Source organism: Lemur catta, chromosome 18 (genome assembly GCF_020740605.2).
Source record: "Lemur catta isolate mLemCat1 chromosome 18, mLemCat1.pri, whole genome shotgun sequence".
In the NCBI taxonomy this organism is placed as follows: domain Eukaryota; kingdom Metazoa; phylum Chordata; class Mammalia; order Primates; family Lemuridae; genus Lemur; species Lemur catta.
In genome coordinates, this window is record NC_059145.1 from 31879665 (window position 1) to 31902287 (window position 22623).

Sequence of the window (22623 nt, forward strand, 5' to 3'; positions counted from 1 at the left end):
TGACAGAGACGTACGCTGGTTATCCCCATTTTACAAAGGAGGAAAAAGTTTCTTCGAGGTCAGGTAACTCGGTTGTGGGGTCACAGAGCTATTAGTTGGTGGCGCCGGGATCTGATCCCAGGTATGGCACTTCAGAACCCCACGTCTGCTGGTAGCATTCAGCGAGGCCAACGGCCGAAAAATGGAGAAGAGTAGGCGGGGGCTGGAGGCTGGACGTCCGGACACGCTGTTCCCGCCTTGGCCCGGAGCCCCGGGGCCGGGCCGGGAGTCCTCGCGCCCTCGCGCCCTGCGTGCTACCTGGGCGCAGGTACCTCCCGGCCTCGCCCCGGCCCCCCTTCCCCCGGCGGCGTCTCCCGGCCGGCCCCTCCCGCCGCGCGGTAACCTGAGCCGGCGTCACAGTCGCGGAGGCGCTGGGGCTGGGTCCCCGCCCCCGCCACGCTCGGGCCCCGCAGTGCGGGCTCCGCAGTGGCGCGCGCGGGCGCATGGCGCAGAGGCTGGGCGAGTGGGCGCGGGGGCCCGCAGAGGCCACCGGGCTGTACCGGGCCGTGCTGCTCAGGTCGGGTAAGTGGGGGCAACGCCCCCCGGCCCCACCGTCGCCGCGGGGAGACGCGAGGAGGGTGCGCTGGGTGCACTGCGCCAGCCCCTTGTCCCGCCCGCCGTGGGCCCCTCCGTCCTGCGCAGCTCTGCTCTCCTCCCCTCTGTCAGCCTTTTAGTTTTTTCTCCTCCCTTCTTTCGTTCCTTTTTTCCTTCCCTCTTTCCTCTTTTCTTACATTTATTGCTTTCTTCTTAATGCGTGAGAACACACAGACACGCACACACTCAGCTTCTTCACTTTAAAAGTCCTGCGAGGTTGCATTTCTGCAGAGACTCGAGCGAAGGCGTCCGGGGGCGGGAGGTCTGGGCCGGGACAGCAGACACGGCGTGACCCGAGCAGCAGCAGGCAGGGGGCGGGAGGAGGCACAGACCGGTATCGGGCCGGTGAGGGACTTCTGGTGTGCAGTGGGGCGTGACACAAGCGGGGGAGCAAGTTACAGGTAGGAGAGGAACCGTTTTCTGTGGGTGCCTGCAGCGATTTGGAAGGAAACCCGGTGGTGTTATTTTTGGAGGATGCGAGTTGAATGACAGGTGTGTTTTTCTCTTACGTCTTTCGGTTTGCTTGCTTGCAGTGAGCACGTATCACCCTGCTACTCAGGACAATAAGATTTTTTTAATTTAGAAAAATGAAGTAAACGTAATATAGGATCAGTTTCCAAGTAACTTGGAAAACACGGGCGTGTAGAAAAACGAAAGAGAATGCCCTCGGGAAGCGTTTGGGGCGTTTCCTTCCGGACTCTGTGCTTGGAGAGAGGTGTTTGGAGGTGATAAGCAGCCTGGTGCCCGGGTCCTTGCCAGTGGGGGGTTCGTGATTACAGTGTGTCAAGGGACTCGGGCTCACGGCCCAGCTGTCCTCTTCCTTGGGCGAGGAGCCCGCCCGCCCGTGGTCCTGCCCGCAGACCCCTGGAGCCGAAAGCGCGAGCGGAACCCGCCGCCCGTCCGCGCGCGTCCCGGTCCCCAGGCCCCGCGGAAACCGATTGCCTTCCCAGCTCAGGCGCGCCCCTCCCGCGGAGATGCCGCCGCCCGGTTACTGGGGTGAGGACACTGGAACATCGATTGGAACGGTTCTCCAAGTCCGAAAGCAAGAACTGGCCCAAACTTCAGGGCTGGTGGCGCCTTCCTAGGGGAGGGTCTCAAGTGTGGCTGAGACAGGCAGACAGAAAGGGAGGGGCTCTATAATTAGGCGAATCTGATTTCCAATCCCAGTTCTGGCGATTTCCCCGCAAAACAATCTAAGTGTCCCCCACCCAGTTCTTAACTTCTCACAAAGCTGCCTCCGTCATCGGAAGCCCTTGTGTTCCCCCTGTGACCCTCACTGTAGCTTCCAACCTATGGCGCATAGCAGAAGTGTCAGCGTCATTTAGGGACCACGTGCTTGCCCCATCGCTGTCCCGCACACGGCCACAAGCCGGGAAGGGAGCCGGGGCCTCACCGAAGGGGTCGGAGTGCTTCGCTGGGGAAGGGCTTCACTGGACGCTAGGCACTGTGTCGTGGCTCACTCGCTCGTCACAACTCTACAGGGACACTGCTAATGGTCATCTCCATTTAATAGAAGAGGAGGCTGAGGCTCAGAGGGCTTGAGCAGCTTGCCCACAGACGGCTCGGAAACGTTTTCTACCCCACAAAGAGACAGAAAACACATTCAGACTTAGGTCCATCTATGCCAAAGTCTGCACACCTTAGAACAGTGATGATAATGGCAAATGATTGTTAGTCGCTGGTTATTGCCCCCTCTCTGCCAAACACTGTGCACTTCATCTCATCAACTGTTCATTCATTTATTCAGTCAGCTAATATTTACTGACCTCTATCATGCCCTCGGCTCTCTGCGAGGCATAGGGATGTGTTGATAGAACAGATATGTCCCTCCTCTCAGGGAGGTAAGTAATGTTAACTTTTATTGGAAACAAGAGGAAACTGAGGCTCAGAAGGTAAAATGACCTGTCTAAGGTCACAGAGCTCGTTAGGGAGGGGTGAGATTCGAACCCGAGCCGTGTGCCTCTGGAAGCACTCTTCTGGCTGTCTCCCCCAGGAAGCAAGAAGTGAGAATGGGAGTAAGAGGCCGTGGGGCGAAGGGGTGTGCACTGCTTCGAAAGCGCCTAGAATCAAACCCAAGACAGCCCTGGTCATTCCAGCAGCCCCACGGTCATGCAACAAGTATTACAACACTTTTAGAAAAAGGTTCACCCCAGGCTACTTCCAAATAATGTCTCAATATTAAAGTGATATGTGTTCACCATAGATATTTGGGAACATTGAGAATGAAGAGGGAAGCTTGACTCATAATCCCACAACCCACAAGTAGCCACTGGTGACATCTGCAAATGTCTCCTTTCAGTGTTTGCTACACACACGTTTGTGTGTGGGTTTGTTTTACACTGTCGAGATTGTACTGACTCTAGTCTTTAATTCTACTTTTTCCACTTGGACGAAAATCTTCAATGCTCTTAAATTATCCAGATATAACCACGAGTTGTGGAGCCCTGACTCTGGGGCAGGCACTGTGCAAAGGGCTTTCCATACCCCATCTGCTTTGTTTCTCAAAAGAACCCTTTTCCCATTTTAGAGATGAGGAAACAGGGGACTGAAGATCACCTAGTTGTCCGGCAGTGGAGCTAGGATTGGGATCTGGGTTGACACTAGAGCCCATGCTCTTAATTACTGGGCCGGAAGCCTCACCTCTGTGGAATAACTCATGCTCCACCGTGCCTGGAAAGCTACGCAGTCCTGTAGCAAAAGTCCACCTGGGGTGCATTACTTGCATCCTACCTGGAGCCCAGGCCAGGTTCCTGGTGGGGAGGAAAGCATCTCTGTGCAGCGTGGACAAACGGGCACCTCCCCAGATGCCTGTGGGCACCAGCAACTGTATTTCTCCTCTGGAGCCAGAGGGGCAGCCACAGCTTCCATCTCTGCCTCTGCCAGGGAGGGTTGCCAGATAAACTACTGGGCACTCGGGTAAATTTGAATCTCACATAAACAACAAATAGTATTTTAGTGTAAGTACTTTCCAAATATTGCATGGAATGTACTTAAAAATTATTCATTGTTTATCTGAAATTCAAATTTAACTAGATATGTGGCATTTTTATTTGCCTTATCTGCAACCACACTGCCAGGAATTATGGAAGTTTGCTTGGCTTGACAAGCTATGGTTTGCTCAGGTTTAACACACACACACTCGTATCCACTCCCCATCCCTCGATCCACTGTCCCTCTTGTCAGGCTACAAGGAAATTAAAATGTGCTGGGGTAGGGGGCGCCCCAGGGCCCTTCTGCAGCTAAGAGACCAAATTAAGCATGCCTAATTGCAGCTGAGTGGAGAGCCAGCTTTCTGAAACAAGACTCTCAGTTCTTCCCCACCCCCTCACACTTTCCTGTTTTCACGCTTGAAATCCCTCCACTGGGGAAATTCTTCCCGGTTCAAACTTGTTGTAAAGGCGACTCTCATTCGTTTTATAATCTCTCCACGGATCCCATGACAGGTTTTTTTCTGCCAATACAGCTTCTTCTCCCCTAAGCCCTTTCAGCAGAGCATGTCTCGGGGGCGGGGGACATGGTTTGATCCTGGGTCCATTTTGTGGGTGGCTTCTCAGAAACCTCATTGAGGCCTTGGAAAGGGACCTTGGAGATTTCGACTGAACACAGGGCCAACGAGGAAGTTTTGAGTTGCCATGGAAACTTCTTGTCTGATGTTTGTGGGCCCAGATAAGCTGTTCCAGGCACCCACTGGCTTGGAGAAAGGGGGCAAAAATGAAAAGAAAGCCAGTTTGGGGGGTTTAGTTTCTGCACACTGCAGCGCAGCCTAGTAGAGATGCAGGAAAATTCCCCAGCTCCTGCGGGGCTGCCCCCCCTGGACTTCACTGCCCTTTCCTTTTAGCGCCTCTGGCTCTCAGGAAATCAGATCTCAAAGGGGCAGGAGGGTGGGAGGGGTGTGCTCAGCCTCAGGACCCCCTTCAGTGCTCCAGCCCACTGCAGGGCTGAGCAAGAACTCAGAACCCCAGGCTCCTGGCATTCCAGAGTCTTCCTTTTGGAAGAATGGGAAGACCTCCAGGGAAACCACGCAGCAGGCAGCAAGAGCAGCTGGGGCTTGAATTCTGCCCTTACCTGGAGTACATTCCCGAAAGGCTCGGTTACTCAGAGGGCCTCTGTTTTCCCATAACTGAACCAGATGTGATTCCTAACTATCTATAATCAGTTGGAAAAGGTTGCTGTTTCTCATATTTTTAATCTTCAGAGCTTTTTTCTGATAACAAAAGTAATATGCGCTTGGTTTTGGTTTTAAAGTTACAAACATTACAGAAATAGAATGACAGAGGAGAAGAGCCCGTAATTTTACACCATAGAACAGTGGTTCTCTAACTGTTGAATATAAATGAATTCCCAGGGTAATAGGTTAAAAATCCAGATTCCTAGGCCCCTCCTTCAAAGGTTCTGATAGAGCAATCCAAGAGCATGTGCCAGTAATTCCATTATCAACACTCATTTCAAATGTCTAGCAATGATATTTGAGATGCATTGATCTAGAACTGACCTCTGCTAACAGCCTCCAAATGGTTCCCTATGTATATACTAACTTTTTTATCTTAGGGAAAAAAAATCATACTACATATGATTTTGCAGTTTAGTCTTTCATTAAATATGTAGGGAACATCTTTTTCAGGTCAACAAATAGACATGTTTATTGGCTGAGTGCGACCCTGGAGTGTAGCATGCTCTCTTATGAATGGGTGTGGCTGAGTCATGGTGGCTGTTGATTGTTGATCTCACATACAGTTATGCGCACAGGTACACGGCAAGATGGTGCTGTAACAAGGTCAGGGAGATCAATGTATTATGTTTGGTGTCTTCAGGTCAACAACAGTTATTGGGCATTTTGGTACTGGGACAAGAATACTAAGGAGGATGAGGTGAGGCCCTGCCCTCAGGCTGGAGGTCTGATGGGGTTGTACACAAGCTGGACTGGGAGAAGAGTTTTAGTGGAAGAAGTACAGTGACTTGAATTCCAACTGCCTGGGGAGATGGCACTCAGTGCTGGAGGACTCCTGCCCAACTCTCCCTGGCTCTCACCTGCACGTTCCTCTGGGGTATGCTGGACGCTGGGTTGCTGTCTTCTCTGGGAATTAGCGGATGTCCCCCTGCCCTAGACCTTATTCCCCCAACTGTCAGAAGGCTCCAGGACTGGTTCAGATAAGCTACTGCAGACCCTGGGAAATGCCGAAAATGCTCCTTTGTAGGGCAGGATGATGAGTGGGAAGGAACTAGGGGCAGCAAAGAGTGGTTTGATCAGAATCTAGTTGTCCTCTGCTGCCATGCGAGTTTAGTGAAGTTAAGGCAGGCACAGCAGGGTGGGAAGCGGGGGAGTGGGCACGGTTACCATTCAAAGGACCTCAAGAGAAGCAGAATTTGAGAAGAAACAAAAAGGACCGCATATCATTTTCAGAAAATTATTTTATACCTGAAAATTTAGGACCCTCTAAATTCAAGTGGCTCCAGAATGGTCAGCTTGGCCAAGGCTCCTGGACATCCCTGACCTGCCCCCTCCCTGCTCAGACCCGTCTCCCACCCCCTCACACCCGGCACTGCAGCCACCAGCCACGCTGGCCTTATCTGTCACACCCTGGGCCCTCCCACTGGCTGTTCCCACTCCCTGAAGGCTTCACACCAGTACAGTCTTCACACCTCTTCACACCACTGACTCCTCCTGAGTCCATGTCCCTAAACCTCCCCACCCAACAGTGTCTGCCCTTCCTAAGCTCCCAGCCCCTCCCTTTCACCTCACCCCTCTTGCTTTCGTCACAGCATCCATCACCGGCTGATGGTTTCCTGTGTGTCTCCTCATGTACTGTCTGAGTCCCCCGTTAAAGGTAGGTTCCAATGACACAGAATGTCATTCACTTGGAACAGTGCTAGGAACACAGCAGGTACTCAATAAATGCTTGTTAAATGAGGAAACAGTGTAAGCCAAAGAGGACGCGGGGTTGCGCTTTTAATGCCCCCATTCACATTTGATGTGTGTTTCCTGGGCCTCGCTGCCCTCCAGCCAGCCAGGACTCTGAGAAAGTCAAGTTGGGGCGAAGGCCCCCTCCAGACCCCACCTTCCTCATCAGAGGATGAGGATGATGCTAAAAGCTAGAAAACACTTCCATCTTTTCAAGTGGAAGCTGGGTCTGAAATTAGGAGAATGCCTCCTTTACCTGCAAGCACCCAGGTTGGCCTTAGGGATCTAACTACACTCTTTATTTTTACACTTGCACGTTGATTCAGTGAGCCGCTGTTTATGGGACACAGAGTCTGCCGGGCACAGTCCTGCACACCGGGGCCCTGCCCTCAGGTCACATAAAGTCCAGGTCTCTCCTCGGGAACATCGTATTTGCTGAGTGCTGACTCTACGCTCTCCCTGATGTCAGGTCATCCGTGTCACCTCCCAAGCACCCTGCTATGCTCCACCTTTGACACACCCGGAAACCAAGGCTCAGAGACACTGGGTGGCCACCAAGGGGCTGGTGCCGGAGCCAGGGCCAACACAGGAGCCTGCTGGCACCCAGACATGTCAGCATCCACTCTCCTCTCTCCTGTGCCATGTCCCGTTGGCTCCTCTGGGAGGTCTGGACGAAGTTCAGGGTATCACGTAAACAGGGCGTGTGGCATTTTCGACCCATTGGTGGATGCCCAAGAGCTGACCAGACGCTGAGTAGCTCCCCTCCCTTTACACCCACCCCACACACTCCAAGAGCCGTTTCTCCTGCGGAATTCGTCACTGCAGCAGGAAGCCCGGCTTCCCCTTCCATGGGGAAAGGGCCGGAACCCACTCCTGCCTGACCCTCCCGTTAGAAACAGGGGAAATTCCTCTACATGAGCCGCCTCGCTCCGGACAAAGCTTGGCATGTTTCTTATTCCCCATCAGTCTGACAAAATAGGTACTTATTTGTGCCTCTCAAGCATGTGGCTTGGACATGGTGTTCCGCATCGTGGAAGTGGCCGTGCACCAAGTGAAATATCCGTTACTATAGTAACAGTTCCTTTTTATTGATACCAGAATAAACAGGAATGCAAAGTCTGTCTCACTTGTTGGCACATTTCAGCTGCCTCCCATCCCCAGGGGTTTAAGAACCGCCCTTTGGAGGCGGCCCTCCTTGCTAGTCTGGGACTTCCCGGAGGAGTGAAGAACCCAGCTACGCGGCTCCTGACTTCCCTTCCCAGGGACGCGGCCCAAGAAGTAAGACCATTTCCATTCCGTTTCACCTGCGGTTGAGCTGGGTGCTGTTCGGGAAGAGGTAGAAGGGGAGGAAGGCAGCCTTCACGCACTGGAGTGGGCTGCCGGGGAGCCGGGCGCTCTGAGTTTGGGCACCTGGGCTGTGCCCAGCATCTGTGACATGACGGGGATCCTCCGGATGCCTCCTGGCAGCCTGGGTTTCAGAAAAGACTAGGAGGCGAAGTGAGCACCTGCATTCTCGTTGATCTTTTTCTTCTAAATCCTCAGATGCATCTGAATTAATGCATGATATGGCCTCACCTAAGTCAATTATCACACAGTATGGGGGCTTTCATTCTCTTAATAACTGCTAGACGCAAGGCCAGAGTGCCGCAGGGTGACACAACCGAGGGAACACAGCTCCTGGTGTCAGAGCTCAGCTCAGATTCCAGCTCCTTCATTCACTGGCTGTGTGATCTGGGGAAATCAGATGACCTCTCTGAGCCTCAGTTTCTTCCTCTGTAAAAATGGGGTATTGGTAGTAGCCACCTTCTCAGTTCGTTGTGAGAATTTCAAGCGATATGGCTGCTAGGTGCTTAGCACTGTACCTGGCACATAGCAAGTTCAGGTTAATGTGTTAACTGCCCGCCTTTCTGGTGAATTTGGCTTTAGCACTTTGCAGTCCAGGGAAAGTCTGGGACTGGACCAGAAATCAAGGGCTATAGGATTGGGTGTATGACTTTTTGAAACTGCTCCCAAACTCAGTGGTTTCCAGCTGTGAGGCAACCCCAGCACCTGGATCCTGAGTGGCTCTCTTAGCTCTGTTGGTGGTAGGTCCCTGCTGGGATCATCCCCCCAGAGGCATCTGCCAGATGAAGTGGCTGGCATCCTGCCCTGGTGAGCCGCAGGAGCATCTCATCTGCTGATGCTTGTTCCTGATCCACTGCACGACGCTGTCCACCAGCCTTGCTAGGGATCCTCCACTCCAGCACTGGACTCTCTGCTATGGAATTGATTCAAAACTCCAAATGCCCACCCAGGCCTTCTCACAAAGTAGGAAGTTACAGCAGACCCAAGGCAAAGTGTTCAGAACGTTTGTCTTGAGTCATTGCATCCAAATGGACAAGCAGCTCTAATGGGGGCTTCCGGGCACTGGCCAGAGGCTGCTGGGAGATCTGTGGCTCCCAGATACCCTGTTCTTTGGTTGCTGGCCAGTGCGGTACAAATGGGCACTTTCCCCGTGGGGAGGAAAAGAGCAAGAAGGGTAAGGAAATCCAGTGGCCACGCTTGTCAGTTTTCCTGAATGCCTCTTTTTCCTTTGCCAGTCATTATTTTGAAAGCCTCTCTTCTGCTCTGTTCTGCCACCCAATTAAATGCTGAACCAAGAAAGTCCTGAGTGTGTTCTGAACCCAGCAGCTTGAACGGTAATGAGGAACAAGGGTGGGGCGACAGGGGCAGAGGAGTGAAGACTGACCCCCACTTCTGAGGAGGGAGGCCGCTAGCTGGCCCAGCCTGTGGGCAGACAGGCCTGCGGATTCTAGCTTAAGCCCAGAGTTGCTGGGGCCAGGCTGGGGCTCCCCAGTGGGAGTTTGTATTTCATATGGGCTAGGAGTCCTCAGGTTAGCAGGCCTCCATTTTCTCATCTATAAAATGGGCTCACACTGCCTCTTTACTGGGCTTTCTTTAGTACCCAGAGAGAGAAAAGGGATGTCAGATGTAACTCTGCTTTATCAATTAAAAGACATTTTGCACCTGGAAGACTGTGAACTGGTAGAAAGAGCACTGAGTTTGGAGTCCCAAGGTCCTGGCTTTGCCATTTACTCTCTGTGTATCTTGGGACATGTAGCATGGCCTCTCTAAGCCTTGGTTTTCTCATCTTCAAAATGGGGTATCACTGGATGCCTCCCAGAGTGATTGTAAGATCCAGAACAAATGTGAGGTGTTCACCACGGGGTCCCTTCAGGACAGGAGGACCACAGGTTGCCTTCAGTGAGCATCACTCCGCCAGGCACAGGGCTAAGCATGTCATGCACATTTTATCATTTCACCCTCCAGACAGCTCCATGAATAGGCCATTATCCCCACTCTACAGAGGCTCCGAGAGGTTAAGCTATTTGTCCAAGCTCACACAGCCAGAAGGGGTTGACACCATGATTAAAACCTAGTCTGTCACCTCTGAAACATCTGCTCTCACTACTGCTTTACTGGCTCATGTGTCATTTGTTATAATCTTCGCCATCAAACCAGAACCAGGACCACCAGGGAAGGGAGGAGGCAGGTAGAGGGGACATTAAGGCCTTGTAAAAGTGTCATGGCTGTTGTTGGGATGAACTAGGACCTGGGACTCCATCAGTACAACTCCCCTTCCTTCTCTCCTTATTGCTGTCTTGTGTCCAGGCGGGACCAGTGTTTACTTTCAAAGCTGCCACCCTAACATCAGCCATGCACACCCCAGCGACCTGGTGAGCTCACATCCCAGCTGACGGGTGTGGTGTGGGGCTGACGTCCTGTGGAGCATCCTGGGAGGAGCTTGGGACCTCCTGGGCCATCAGCAGAACTAGGGAGAAACCAAACAAGAGGCTCCCAAGCTCTTTTCTGACCTCTTATCACTCCTCCCCCAAGAAAAATGAGATCAGTCCCACAGTCTGCATACTGATAATTATTTCCCCATCTGTAGTCATGTAAGACATCAATTTAGCTGTCACCTACTGGCTGCCTCTACCCCATGCCTGGCACTGTCTGTGCCCAATCTGCACAGCCTCCTGGTTCCACAGAGGAAGGTCCCAGAGGTTAAAAACCCACCCAAGGTCACACGACCCTTAAGAACTGTGACCTTACTCAGATCCATTCACAATAACCACAGTCAGCTGAAATCATTCAGGCCAAAGCAAAGAAGCTCATTGTTTTTTCTTTTCAACCCCGTGGTTTGCAAAGTTGGCTGCCTATTGGAATCACCTGGGGAGTATTTAAAAATTCCCCAAGACCAAGCTGCACCCCGCCAACCAATTCGATCAGAATCTCTGTAGTGTGACTCTGGCATTGGTACTGTTAAAACATGCCCTGGTGACTCCACTACATAGCCAAGGTTAAGATCCACTGATTTAACCATCGCAGTGTTTAGGGAGGATGAGAAAGCTCAATGCAGGACTAGGAATGGGATTTATTAGTAGTAATTTTTAATAGCAGCTAACTCACACTGCAATGCCAGGGGCACCATTCACAGTTTAATCTACAAGAGTTAAGGATTTGGAGTTGTACAGTGCACAACCTGCCTTGCTGTATGTGGCAGTTCTGGTAGCCAGCAACAAACCCTCAAGTCTGTACCAGGCATTTGCCAAGCACTTTGCAAGTATCACCTAATTTATTATCCAAAAACCCCAGGAAGAAGAGTTCTACTATAATGCCCATCTTGCAGAGGAGAAAACACCAGATCCATAGCAGCTGCCCCACCTACTCAACTCTGCTGTTCTAGCCAGAAAGCAGCCATAGGCAGTAAGTAAGGAGTGGGCATGGCTGTGTTCCAAGGCGGTGGGATTTGGTCCAAAGGCTGTACTTCCCAGGCTCTGGCTCCAGAGTAGATAAACTTGCCCTGGGCTAAGAAGGGACAAAGCTGAGAAGCACTTGTATCCTTCTGCCTTATTCTGCATTTCTTTGACAGGCAGTGACGAATATTAAGAGCCCCTTAACTTCCTCTTTCTCCATTGGCCTGCCCCTCGCCCCTGCCAGCTCTTCCTTTGGGATTCACCTTTCCCTTTTCAGAGCTGGCCTGTCTCATGCCCACCTCACCTCTCTGCCCCACTGGGGTTACTTCCCCAACGGTGCCGAGTCTCGGCTCTCTCGGGACACCCCAGCAGTCTTGGAAACAACCCCAGACCTCTCCTGGATTTCCCTGGCCTGGTACTTGTGCTTTGCGGAGCAGCCTCTTTTGTGACGGGGCCTGTGTGAGGCTCTTCTACACCCAGGCCTTGTGGAACTCAATTCCAAGGCAGGAAGGCAGCAGTTCTCTAAACCCTGGGGACTCCCGGCAGCCTCCGCCTCCCCACGCTGGACACAGTGTGTACGTGGATCTCACACATGTTTCCTGGCTGCACCTGTGGGCTAAAGAACCAGCCACAGCCTTCAGGATCCCGGCCTCACCCACCACAGCACCCCGGCCTCCGGGAAACACCACCTTCCACAGCTCACCGCTGATTTCATTTGTATCCAAAAAAAACAAAAAAGCCTGGAGCAGATCTTGCGCCAAGGCTGGCCACCGATGGGACCTGGGGTGGTGCAGGACTGACTCCATAATTTGCAGGGCCCAGTGCAAAATGAAAATGCAGGGCCACTTGTGCAAAATGTATCAGGAATTTCAAGACAGAGACAACAGAAGGGTAAACCAAACAGGGCCCTTCTGCTACTATGACTCCGTCTAGCTGCCTGGGTGGGGTCTGAGCCTGGGGCAGCCACCCCATGGCTGGCTGGTGACCCAGGGGCAAAGGGTCTCAGCCAGGCCAATCAGAGGTTTTTCCTCTGGAATTTAACGGGAGAGAGAGACGGGCAGAGACTGCACATTGGAAGTGAAGGAAACCAACGTCATAAAAACTTCCCAAAGCCTACTGACAGTCTTCCCCACACAGCCTGGAGAATGACCTTTTTCAAATGGAATCAGACGGGCTCTTTCCCCGACTTGAACCCACCCGTCCACCCTCACTGCAAACACTCTCCCGGCTGTCGCTCGCTCACGCCACACCAGGCACACTGTGCCTTTTTGTTCCCTGAACAGACCCAGCTTGTTCAAGGTACATGAGTCACGCATGCTGTTCCCTAGCCCTCAAATGGCCTCCCTCCTCATTCTCAGCCGTCAGCTCCAAATGTCCCCTCCTCACCGAGGTCCTCCCCCCGCACCTGGCTGAAGGTAGGTCCTTCCTTAGTCTCTATGGGAACCGCCTGTTGCCTTCACCAAGCTCTTTTGTTTTGATTGGTGTGTGTTTGTGTTTAGGGTTACTCCCTAGCAGATCGGTGGTGCTGCTGTGAGGGCGGGGACCTCACTTATTTAGTTCCCCTCTGCGTGTCCAGTGCTACCACAGTACCTGGTGGATTGCAGGAACGCAAATCTCTGTAGAAGGTGTGATTGCACTGTCTCAGTGGTCACTCCTGTCACTCCCGTTATGCGAGAGCTCCAGGTTTTGTGTATTTATTTTGTATCTGGCCACATTATCGAATTCTCCCATTAGTTCCAAATGCGTTTCTCATCATCCATGTGGGAATTTTGGGTCTATAGCTGTATCTATGCAAATATTAATTCTACCATCTCCTTTCCCGAAGTTGTCCAACTTATTTCTGTTTCCTGCCTTATCGCTTTGGCAATATATAGTGAGTTCTTTTAACACATTAACTACCATGTGAGTTGTATTTAACTCACGCTAGTGTTGAGCCGAGGCCTCATGAAGCAAAACCTTGCAGCTGGTTTGTGAAAATCTTGCTTGTTGATGTTCGTATTGTTATAATTAATGTTGATAATTTAATTCTAAAAACATGGATTGCATTGCATATAATTCATGCACAGAAAACAATAAAACAATAACAAATTAGAAAGATCATTTTGTTTTAATAAAACACCATGCGTGGCCCCAGGGAAAAAATTTTTTTTCTAGTGTGGCAATGTGTTAAAGATGGTGTGACTGATGAAAAAAACAGTGTGCAGCTCTGGAACATTTGGGGCACAACAGGACTAAGGACAGGGTGAATAGCCAGGGAGCCACAGTAGTTACTAAAGTGTGATGTGACAATGACCTGGACAGGATGAGAGCTGAGGACATGGGAAGGAAAGATGCAGCTGAGAATTACTCAAAGGATTGGTGGACCTTGGTAGCGGAAATAAGCAGCTAATAGGGGCAGAAAATCCCAAAGCTCCAGCCTGAATCAGGGTGTTCTAAGGCATTGGCTCCCTGACAACTCGATCCCATGGACTAAGAAAATATCCACACTTAAAAGAGAGAGAGAGAGAGAGAGAGAGAGAGAGAGAGAGAGTTGGTATAGCCAACTGTTTATTTTGTCTAGTGGCCATTTTAAAGTAACTACCAAATACTATCACCATCATTTATTTTTTAAGGACCAAAAAATTAGGAAGGATATAACCTAAAAGCAAACAGCCTTATGAATAAGATGGGGGGGAAAAGGAAGTTAATTAGAATTCTCATTTTAGAAATGGTTTGGAGAATGTGAATTCAAGAAAAGAACAATAGCAGAGATGTTTCTATGTCCTGACACTTAATCTGGCTAACATCTAAAATGCCTCATAATAATTAACACTTTTTCCAGTGTACCCAGCACCTCTACATATGTGGTCTTACCTAATCCTCCTAACAGCACCCTGTGGTGGGTGATCATAGACACGCCAAACATGTCTGGGGGGCCACTCTTGCAAAGTACAGCCCCCCACTTGATGCCACATTCCCCTGACATGTGGTCTTGCAGTTTGTACCCCACCAAACCCCTTCTCTGGATTTCCTGACCCCCACAAGCGGTCGGCCACTTCCAGGTTTTCCACCTGATCACCATCCCTGTCTAGTTCACCTGGAGAACTGTTCGTCCATGACGCATTCAGGCAGGGAATGGCTTTCATCCCCGTCCCAGTGTGGGGGAGAAAGTGAGTCTGTGCAAAGGGAACATGGTGGTCCTCAAAAGGGGACCAAAGCCTCGTATGTGAGGTGGGGACACTTACCTCAGTTGCCACATGAAAAGCCTTAGGGCACTGGTTCCCCAAGACCAAAACCTCAAAATCCATTACCACCAAATATGTACCAAGAGCTGCTACCTACATACATAGGGGGTCTACTTCAGAAAAGCTGGAGTCAGGAGCGGGCAGAGCTAATGTCTAAATTTTCACTGTAATTACTATAAACAGCTAATAGCCAGGCAGTATCTGGCACCTGGAGCCTTTTTTTCAAGAAGTTCTCTCTCTCTCTCTCTCTCTCTCTCTCTCTCTCTCTCGATTTTGGGCATTTCAAGGATAAGAAAGCAGTCTGTAAAGCAGGAAGCCCTTCTGCCTGAATTTTAAGTAAAATGACAAATTTCAAACTGCTGTGGTGGAAATGAGGCCATTGAGTTGCCAGACACTTGCACAGATGACAAGCATCCCTTTGTAATGGGGGACGCAGCAGTCTCGGGATTGCACGCTCTCCCCTTTGATGTGGAGAAAGTGCAAAGCTGGACGCTTCCACGAGAGGACGTGGGACCACGGACAGGGAGTTAGACAATAAAGAGTGATGTTTCTTTTATCACTGCATGTATCCAAATTATTTTTAACAAGTACATAGTACTCTTTTTAAGTATCTTTTCTTTTTCTGGTACAAGCTCATTGAAAAACAGAAACTCAAACACAATTCCTTGTATAATGGGAGAAATTAGTTTTTGCAAAGTCAAGCTAAAAACATACACATATGTCCACCCATATTCAGTGACCCAGTATCACTTTACTTCTATGCCCCAGACACTTTACATACACCATCTCTAACCCTTACAACCCTGTACATACATTTGATGATTGTTTCCATTTTATAGACGAAGAAACGAAGGCCCAGGGCTACACCATAGGAGGTGCCAAGGGCCATGGGACATGAAAACCCTTGCCCACCAACTGTGCCCCCAGGAATGAGTGGGACTGTAGGCCCAGATCTGACAAACGCCTCTGCCCATCTCTGCAGCTGCCATGTACTCGGAAATCCAGAGGGAGCGCGCGGACATCGGGGGGCTGATGGCCCGGCCGGAATACAGAGAGTGGAACCCGGAGCTCATCAAGCCCAAGAAGCTGGTGAACCCCGTGAAGGCCTCCCGGAGCCACCAGGAGCTGCACCGGGAGCTGCTCATGAACCACAGAAGGTGGGGACGAGGCGTGCTGGCGCGTGGGGAGGTGGCCCTGGTGGAAAGCAGGCCTGGCTGTTCTCCTGGGGCTCCTGGAGGCTGAGGAGGGCTGAGGGTGTCCCACAGGGTCACCAGCAAAAACTGTGAAGGTCCCATCCCCAGTGGGCCCCCAAAAGCCCCATTCTCCCACCCACTTCACGCCTTGTGCTGGGCACTGTGCCCAGATCGGGGGGGTACAAGTAGGAATGGAACCCAGTTCCTGTCCTCACAGAGGGGGACGGACACATAACCAGGGAGTAGGACTGGTGCTTTGATGGGGGCATAAATGGGCCTGAGACCCCAAAGGAGAAAGCTGGGAGGGGCCCAAAATGAGTTCACAGGAGAGGTGATGCCTCAGCTAAGGCCTGGAGGGGGTCAGGAGTCAGCCAGGCTAGGAGGTGGGTGGCAGGTGGCAGAGGGAACAGCACGTGCGAAAGGACGGGAAACCCAAGCAGCTCCGTGTGGCTGGGGCGGAGATGGGAGGTGCAGGCCGGGGGAAAAGCGTGCCCTGGGGAAGGGCCTAAATCGTGGGGGGCACGGTCTGCTCCGTGAAAGGCCCCTCTGGCTGAGAAGGGGCTGGGGCCTCGCAACACGGGAGAGGGCGATAATGTTGCAGATGCCCGGGATGGTGGTTGGCTCTTCCGTGGCAGTGACCTGGGTATGCAATGAGAGACAGGCTGGAGGGGCATCCAGGAGGTGGCAGGGGTGGGACCGCGCAATTGATGGGATGTGAAGTCGGGGAGAGGAAGGCTGAGCCTCCTCGCTGGGCACGGGAAACACCGCCCTGCTGACCAGTGCAGGGTGCAGGCGGCCTGGCTCCCTCTGCTGGCACGTTCTGGTATTGGAGCCGAGTGTGATTTCCCTTCTTGTTTTCAGTCGTGTGACCAAAGCAGGTACCCTTGTGTACACTGGGTTGTTCTTGTTTTTATTTTCACTTAGTATTATAATAGCATTTTGTCTGATTGCCTTTTAGAATCATCCCTTTTAATATCAAAAAATCACCACAATAAAAAAAAGCTTAAAGAGAAACCAGGGGAAATATCTGCAATATAAATTATATTTTAAAAATTTATATATTCAGAAAAAATTGATATATTCAGATCGCTTAAAAATCCACAAGGAAGGGCTGGGCGCGGTGGCTCACGCCTGTAATCCTAGCACTCTGGGAGGCCGAGGTGGGTGGATCGCTCTAGGTCAGGAGTTCGAGACCAGCCTGAGCAAGAGCGAGACCCTGTCTCTACTAAAACTAGAAAGAAATTATCTGGCCAACTAAAAATATATATAGAAAAAATTAGCCAGGCATGATGGCGCATGCCTGTAGTCCCAGCTACTCGGGAGGCTGAGGCAGGAGGATCACTTGAGCCCAGGAGTTTGAGGTTGCTGTGAGCTAGGCTGACGCCACGGCACTCACTCTAGCCCGGGCAACAGAGCGAGACTCTGTCTCAAAAAAAAAAAAAAAATCCACAAGGAAAAGATATATAAAAAGTAAGTACACTTAATTCACAAAAGAAGAAATGCAAATGGCTGGTAAACATTTCAAAAGCTGCTCCATGTGACTAATAATCAAAGAACAAATAGAAACCGGACATTATTTCTTGCCTACCAGATTCTCAAATATAAAAAGACTGGCTGGTGATGGGGGAGAAATAGATGCTCTTGTGCACTGTTGACGGAAGTATAAATCGGACAACCTTTCTAAGGAGCAGATAGATTATGCACCCACAATTTTTTAAAAGAGCCTGACCCAGCAAATCTACCTTTAGAAACTTATCCTAAGGAAATAACCAGAAATAACATATTTAATAAAACCTGGTCTCTGCAGTCAGGCAGGCCTGACTATAAATCCTCACTGGGCCCCTTCGTAGCTATGGGGTTATGACTTGGACTGGAGCCTCAGTTCCCGTCTCTGTAAAGTGGGACAGTGATGGTCCCAACTCCAGGGCTACTGGAAGGATTGCTTGAGATAATGGTGGAGGCTGGTGTCACCACAGGGTGCAGCCCGAGACTGGGGGAAGTGGGAAGGCCAGGGTCTCCTGACAGCTCCCCCCGCCCCAGGGGCCTGGGTGTGGACAACAAGCCGGAGCTGCAGCGTGTCCTAGAGCACCGCCGCCGGAACCAGCTCATCAAGAAGAAGAAGGAGGAGATGGAGGCCAAGAGGCTGCAGTGCCCCTTTGAGCAGGAGCTGCTGAGGCGACAGCAGCGGCTGAACCAGGTGGGTGAAAGGCACCCAGCCCAGCCCGAGTCCGCTCCAAGGCTGTCTCGTGGCCCGGAGGTTTTGTTTTCTGCATGTGGCTGCAGCCACAAGAGGGAGGAGAGTCAGCAGAATGAGCACTGGACCAAGAGTCCACCACTGGCCTGAGTCCTTGCTCTGCCAGTTATTCACTCTGCTGTGTGACTTTCGGTGAGTGGCTTCCCCTCTCTGAACCTCAGCTTCCTCATTGGCCTAGCGTGCAGCATGCTGATTCCGATTTCACTGTAACTGCCTGCGCGCCAGGTGGCACTCCCATTTTAGAGGTGGGGAGCCAGAGGCCCAGATGAGGTGAGGAATTGGCACCAGCCTGCACAAGGAGAACTCAATCTCTGCTCTGTGCCCCAGCTGCCAGGCTGGTGGCAAAGCCGATCCCCAGGTTGGCTCCGTTTCCCCACTAACGGGATCCTTTGTCCAAACCCCCTGGGTCCTGAGAAGGGGAATCGCCCAGCCCCACTGACTTCACACCTCTGCTTCTGTCCTGCAGCTGGAAAAGCCGCCGGAAAAGGAAGAGGACCATGCCCCCGAGTTTATTAAAGTCAGGGAAAACCTGCGGAGAATCGCCACGCTGCCAAGCGAAGAGAGGGCGCTGTAGGTGTAGGGTTGGCTGCTGGGCCCCGCTGCGCCCACCTGGCCGGGACACCCTCCACCAGCCCCTCAGTACCTGGCAGCCCGGGGACCCGGCCTCGGGGCATCTGTCACCTTCCCACCCACTCCCATAAAAATGTGTTGCCCCAGAGGCCCCGCTTTCTGTAAACGCCTAGGCTTTTCCTTCTGAGCACCCAGCCCTCCTGCCCCACCAGGAAGCCAGCCCAGAAAAACCTTCACCAAGGCGCCGCCCCCCCCAGGGGTTGCTGAGCCCAGCAGGGGAGGATTTTCTGGCAGAACTGGGAAGGAGGGACAGGCGGCCCTCTGGCTTGACAAACCCTCCATCCTGCCCAGGCCTCCCCACCAGGAACCTCTGAGGCTCCCCAGGGTCCTGCTTCTCAGAGCAGCGTGGCTCCTGGGTCTCAGAGAAGTCTCTCCCTCCCTCCCCTCACCTGTGGTGTCACCTGCAGCCAGCAGAGCTTAACTTCAAGGACACCTGCCCCAAAAGCCCCTGAGGGGAGGTTGGGCCCGCAGCCCCCAGGCATGAGAGGTGGGAACGGTGATGACACAGCATGTTAGGGTTTGCCAGGCTTTCCCCCCACACCCCCGCTTTGCTTTTCTCCCCCACACAGCCCTCCCTGTCGGGGCCTTGTAACAGGCCTGGCCAGGGCTGCAGTGTTGCTGTGCCCGGAACTCCGCAGCAGTGCTTCCCAAGCTTTATTGTGCATACAAATCCCTGGGGACCCGGTTAAAACTCAACTTCTGATTCGGTAGATTTGGGGTGAGGGCCGAGATTCTGCATTTCTGACAAGCTGAGGCCCGCGCTGTGAGCAGCAGGGCTGGAGCAGCCAGGGATGACACGTATTGGAAATACCATCCCTGAAGCCATCACTGTCCCCCAGCTCCTGTGGATCTCTGCCCTGGGGGTTCCCACCCCACAGACCTGGTCCCACCCCTGCTCTGTAGGCCCAGGTACCCTTCATTCATTTTTCACCCCACCCCCAAGGACTCCCATCCAGGAAGCCTTCGGCCCAGCAAATCGTGTTGGTTGTGTGATTGTCATTTTTACTAGAGATGTATAGAATTGCCAATCTGCATTTCTTACCAGTGTCACCACACTGCTAATGATGCAATTCCAGCCAAAAAACAGAAAAAGAAAAAAAAATTTTTTTTAACCTTTTCCTACAGCCTTAGAGAACACAAATACACAATGATTTCCAGGAGGCTTCTGGAAATAGAAACAGTGGTTAGAAAACCCCACTGCCACCTTTAAGGACTGGCCCCTTGGAGTCAGCGTTTCCAGCCTCTGTCACCTAAGGCCCACCCCCGCCCCGGGCCGGCTCCGATGAATTCACCCAGTTTCCTTCCTCAAAAGCCCTTCCTGTGCGAGGCTCAAATATTTTAACCTTTTGCTCCTATCCCATTTTTAAAGATTTAGAGAATAAACCCAGCCTGTTTCTTTCCCCCTGAAGACTAAAGTCCCTACCTCTGGCTTCTCAAGCCCATCATTCAGGGTGACGGCAGTGCTATAAAAGCATCTCCTTTCACTCCCCCAAAACTGCCAGAAAGAGCTGCCGCGGGGCTGCCCTTTGATTCCCGGGAGCAACGGTGGGACCAACAGAGGAAAGGACTCATCCTGGTCTGACTCCTAACTGGGTGGTTCGGGTGACTGAAGATGTCGTCCTTCCCCCGTGTGTGGTGCCAGCGCAGGGTGTGAATGTAGACTGTCAGCCTGCGTGTGTGTCTGTGTGTCTGTGTGTCTGTGTGTGTGTGTGAAGTCGAGCGCTCAATGGCTCCTGACGGTCCAGACTGGCGGCGTCTTGGCGAGAACGTGCTAGTGCTGTTTTCAGTGCCTGCCAGGTGCGGGTTATGGGAAAGACGCACGACAGAGAAGCAAGACAGGGCGTCTCAGATGGAGTAGGACCCTCCAAGGGCGCGTTGGGGCTTCACCCAGTGGGCCCCAGAGGTTCTCCATGGAGGCGACAGGTCATGGAGAAGAAGCCCCAGAAGTAGGAGAGACCGTGGCAGACGCCCTTGGTTCACTCTCCGGTGGTCAGTCTCAACTCCATCTCTCCATCTCTCTCCTCCCACCGAGTTGGCCGTCCGGCCAGATTCTTGCTGTTCTGCCTCCTTTCTAGCTTGGGATGACCATGTGACCAGGTATGGCCAATGAAATTGAAGAGGAAGTCTACAGGGGATTCTAGGAAAGCTTAGGCTTTTCAGATAAAACACATCAACATGGCTAAGATCTCTCTGCCCCTCCTTTCTTCCTGCCTTGATTGAGGATGTGATGCCTGGAGCTATAGCAGCCATCTTGCTATTATGAGGAAAAAGGCCAAGAAAGTCACAGAGACATTGACCCTATCGTTATTTGACCAAGCCAATGCCAGCATGCATCCTTCTTCAGAATTCCTGTAAATAAAATAAATCTCTCTTTGTTTAAGCCATTGTTGGTCTCTGTTACTTGCAACCAAAAGCATTCACTCTGCACAGAGCCCTCCCCTGGCTCCCAGTGGGGTCTTTCCTGCCATCTAGAAGGTCCTGTGTGTCTAGTTGCCTCTTAACCTCTGGCCCCCTCCCCACACTCTCCCCCTCCCTCAGGCAGCCCCAGCCAGCCTGGCCTCCTACAGGCTCAGGCACACCCACCCCGGGGCCTCTCCGTCTGCCAGCCCCCCAGCTAGGAGTGTCCTTCCCGCAGAGGCCGCCCGGCCCCCTCCCTCCCTTTCTCCAGCTCTTTCTTCATGCTCCTTCTAAATGAGGACCCCCTAGGCTGCCCCATCTGGAATCTCAACATCTACACACCTCCCCTCCCTGCCTTCCCTGCCTTCCTGTTTCTCCTTACCATTTATCACCGTGGAAAACATATTGTATATTTACTTATTTATCTTGTGTATCTCTCCTCATGAAAATGGCAGAGATTTTTGTCTTCCTTATTAACTGCCGAATCCCTAGTACATAGGGCCCATGGAAAGCAATCCATCGATGTTTGTTGAGTGAATGAATGAGAAACCCCTCTCGCCTTGCAATGCACCCAGCCTCCTGCCACGTTCAGTGCATAGCAACCAGAGAATGCCTTACCTGCCTCTTCCTCCACACTGTCCACTCCGACCTAGAGATGTCAGTTTGGTCAGAAGCCCTCTGGCCTCTTGGGCTTTCATCAATACACCCGGGCCTCCCTGGCACTGTGCCCGCAGGGCCCACATGGGAGCTCTGTGGCTCCTCCCCACCACAGGGGTGTCCGGAGAGTCGGAGCATCCCTGAAGGCAGAGGGTCAGGCCATCACCCAGTCCTAGAGACCTTGGAGAAAGACCCCGCCCTAAGGAGGGAGCCAAGACAGTAAGCGCTGTTCTCACTGAGGCCGCACATTCTCACAGGCACCAGGCAACAAATCCTAGTTTGGGTTTGGAGAACACCCTCTTCAACGGCAAACCAGCACTGAACACGAAACCTGGGAAAGAGCACAGGCGTTAAGAGGAAAAGGGACACTCCCTCCCTGGTTGTGCAGTGTGTGTGCCAGCGGAGTCCGCAGAACCCAGTAGCTTTTGCAGGGCAGCCTCGCCACGCTTGAGAATATGCTAACTCCAAGCCCCGGGAGGGCGAAGTTCCTGTCTAATTCTGCTCACCTTTCGTTCCAGTCCCGGCCCAGTGCCCTGGAAATAGGTTTTAAAAAAAATTGTGAACGATGTCAGCAATGATCATAGCATTTATGGAAGGCCAACAATGTCACCACCCATGACAATCAGGTGTCATCCTCCCCACTCTGCAGATGAAGAAACCAAGGCTCAGGTAAGAGAAGGGACTTGCCAGAAAATGTAACAGTGCCCAGGGAGAAATGGGGTTCACATCCAGAACCATCTGTCTGCAAAGCCTGCGTTCTGTCCACTACAGCCAGGTCTTGCTCCTGGAAAGGGCTCATAGGAGATCCCTACATCAGCCTGACCATTTGCCATGGGATTTGGGGACCTATCGCATCTTCCATTTGTCCGTCTGAACTTGAGGGATTTAGCTTCCACCTATAAAAACAGACTCAGGCCAATGTAGACCCACCTGAGTCCTAAGGTGAGGAGTGTCCACTCGGATTCCCCATTGATGTGAGCAATCTGCTGTTGCCCCTCCC

General features: G+C 52.1%; 1 protein-coding gene across 4 annotated transcripts; it reads left to right on the forward strand.

Annotated features, from left to right (window-relative positions):
- The first annotated feature begins 391 nt into the window (after positions 1 to 391).
- FAM107A (family with sequence similarity 107 member A) lies at positions 392 to 20949 on the forward strand. Of its 4 annotated transcripts, none has more exons than XM_045530752.1 (4): positions 392 to 561; positions 15475 to 15649; positions 17726 to 17882; positions 18406 to 20949. In XM_045530752.1, exons 1-4 carry the CDS (start codon positions 483 to 485, stop codon positions 18511 to 18513), a joined length of 519 nt encoding a protein of 172 aa, XP_045386708.1. In that variant the 5' UTR covers positions 392 to 482; the 3' UTR covers positions 18514 to 20949. The 4 variants fall into 4 exon arrangements, with proteins under 4 accessions (XP_045386708.1, XP_045386709.1, XP_045386710.1 ...); XM_045530753.1 differs by lacking the exon at positions 392 to 561 and adding an exon at positions 1104 to 1125; XM_045530754.1 differs by lacking the exon at positions 392 to 561 and adding an exon at positions 7321 to 7810.
- Positions 20950 to 22623: the final 1674 nt, after the last annotated feature.

Excerpts from the sequence above, each read along its gene's own strand:
- FAM107A (XM_045530752.1), top strand. The coding sequence starts at position 483 with ATGGCGCAGAGGCTGGGCGAGTGGGCGCGGGGGCCCGCAGAGGCCACC. Across the intron at positions 15,650-17,725 it reads CTGCTCATGAACCACAGAAG|GGGCCTGGGTGTGGACAACA; the intron begins GTGGGGACGAGG and ends CCCCCGCCCCAG. Across the intron at positions 17,883-18,405 it reads GACAGCAGCGGCTGAACCAG|CTGGAAAAGCCGCCGGAAAA; the intron begins GTGGGTGAAAGG and ends TCTGTCCTGCAG.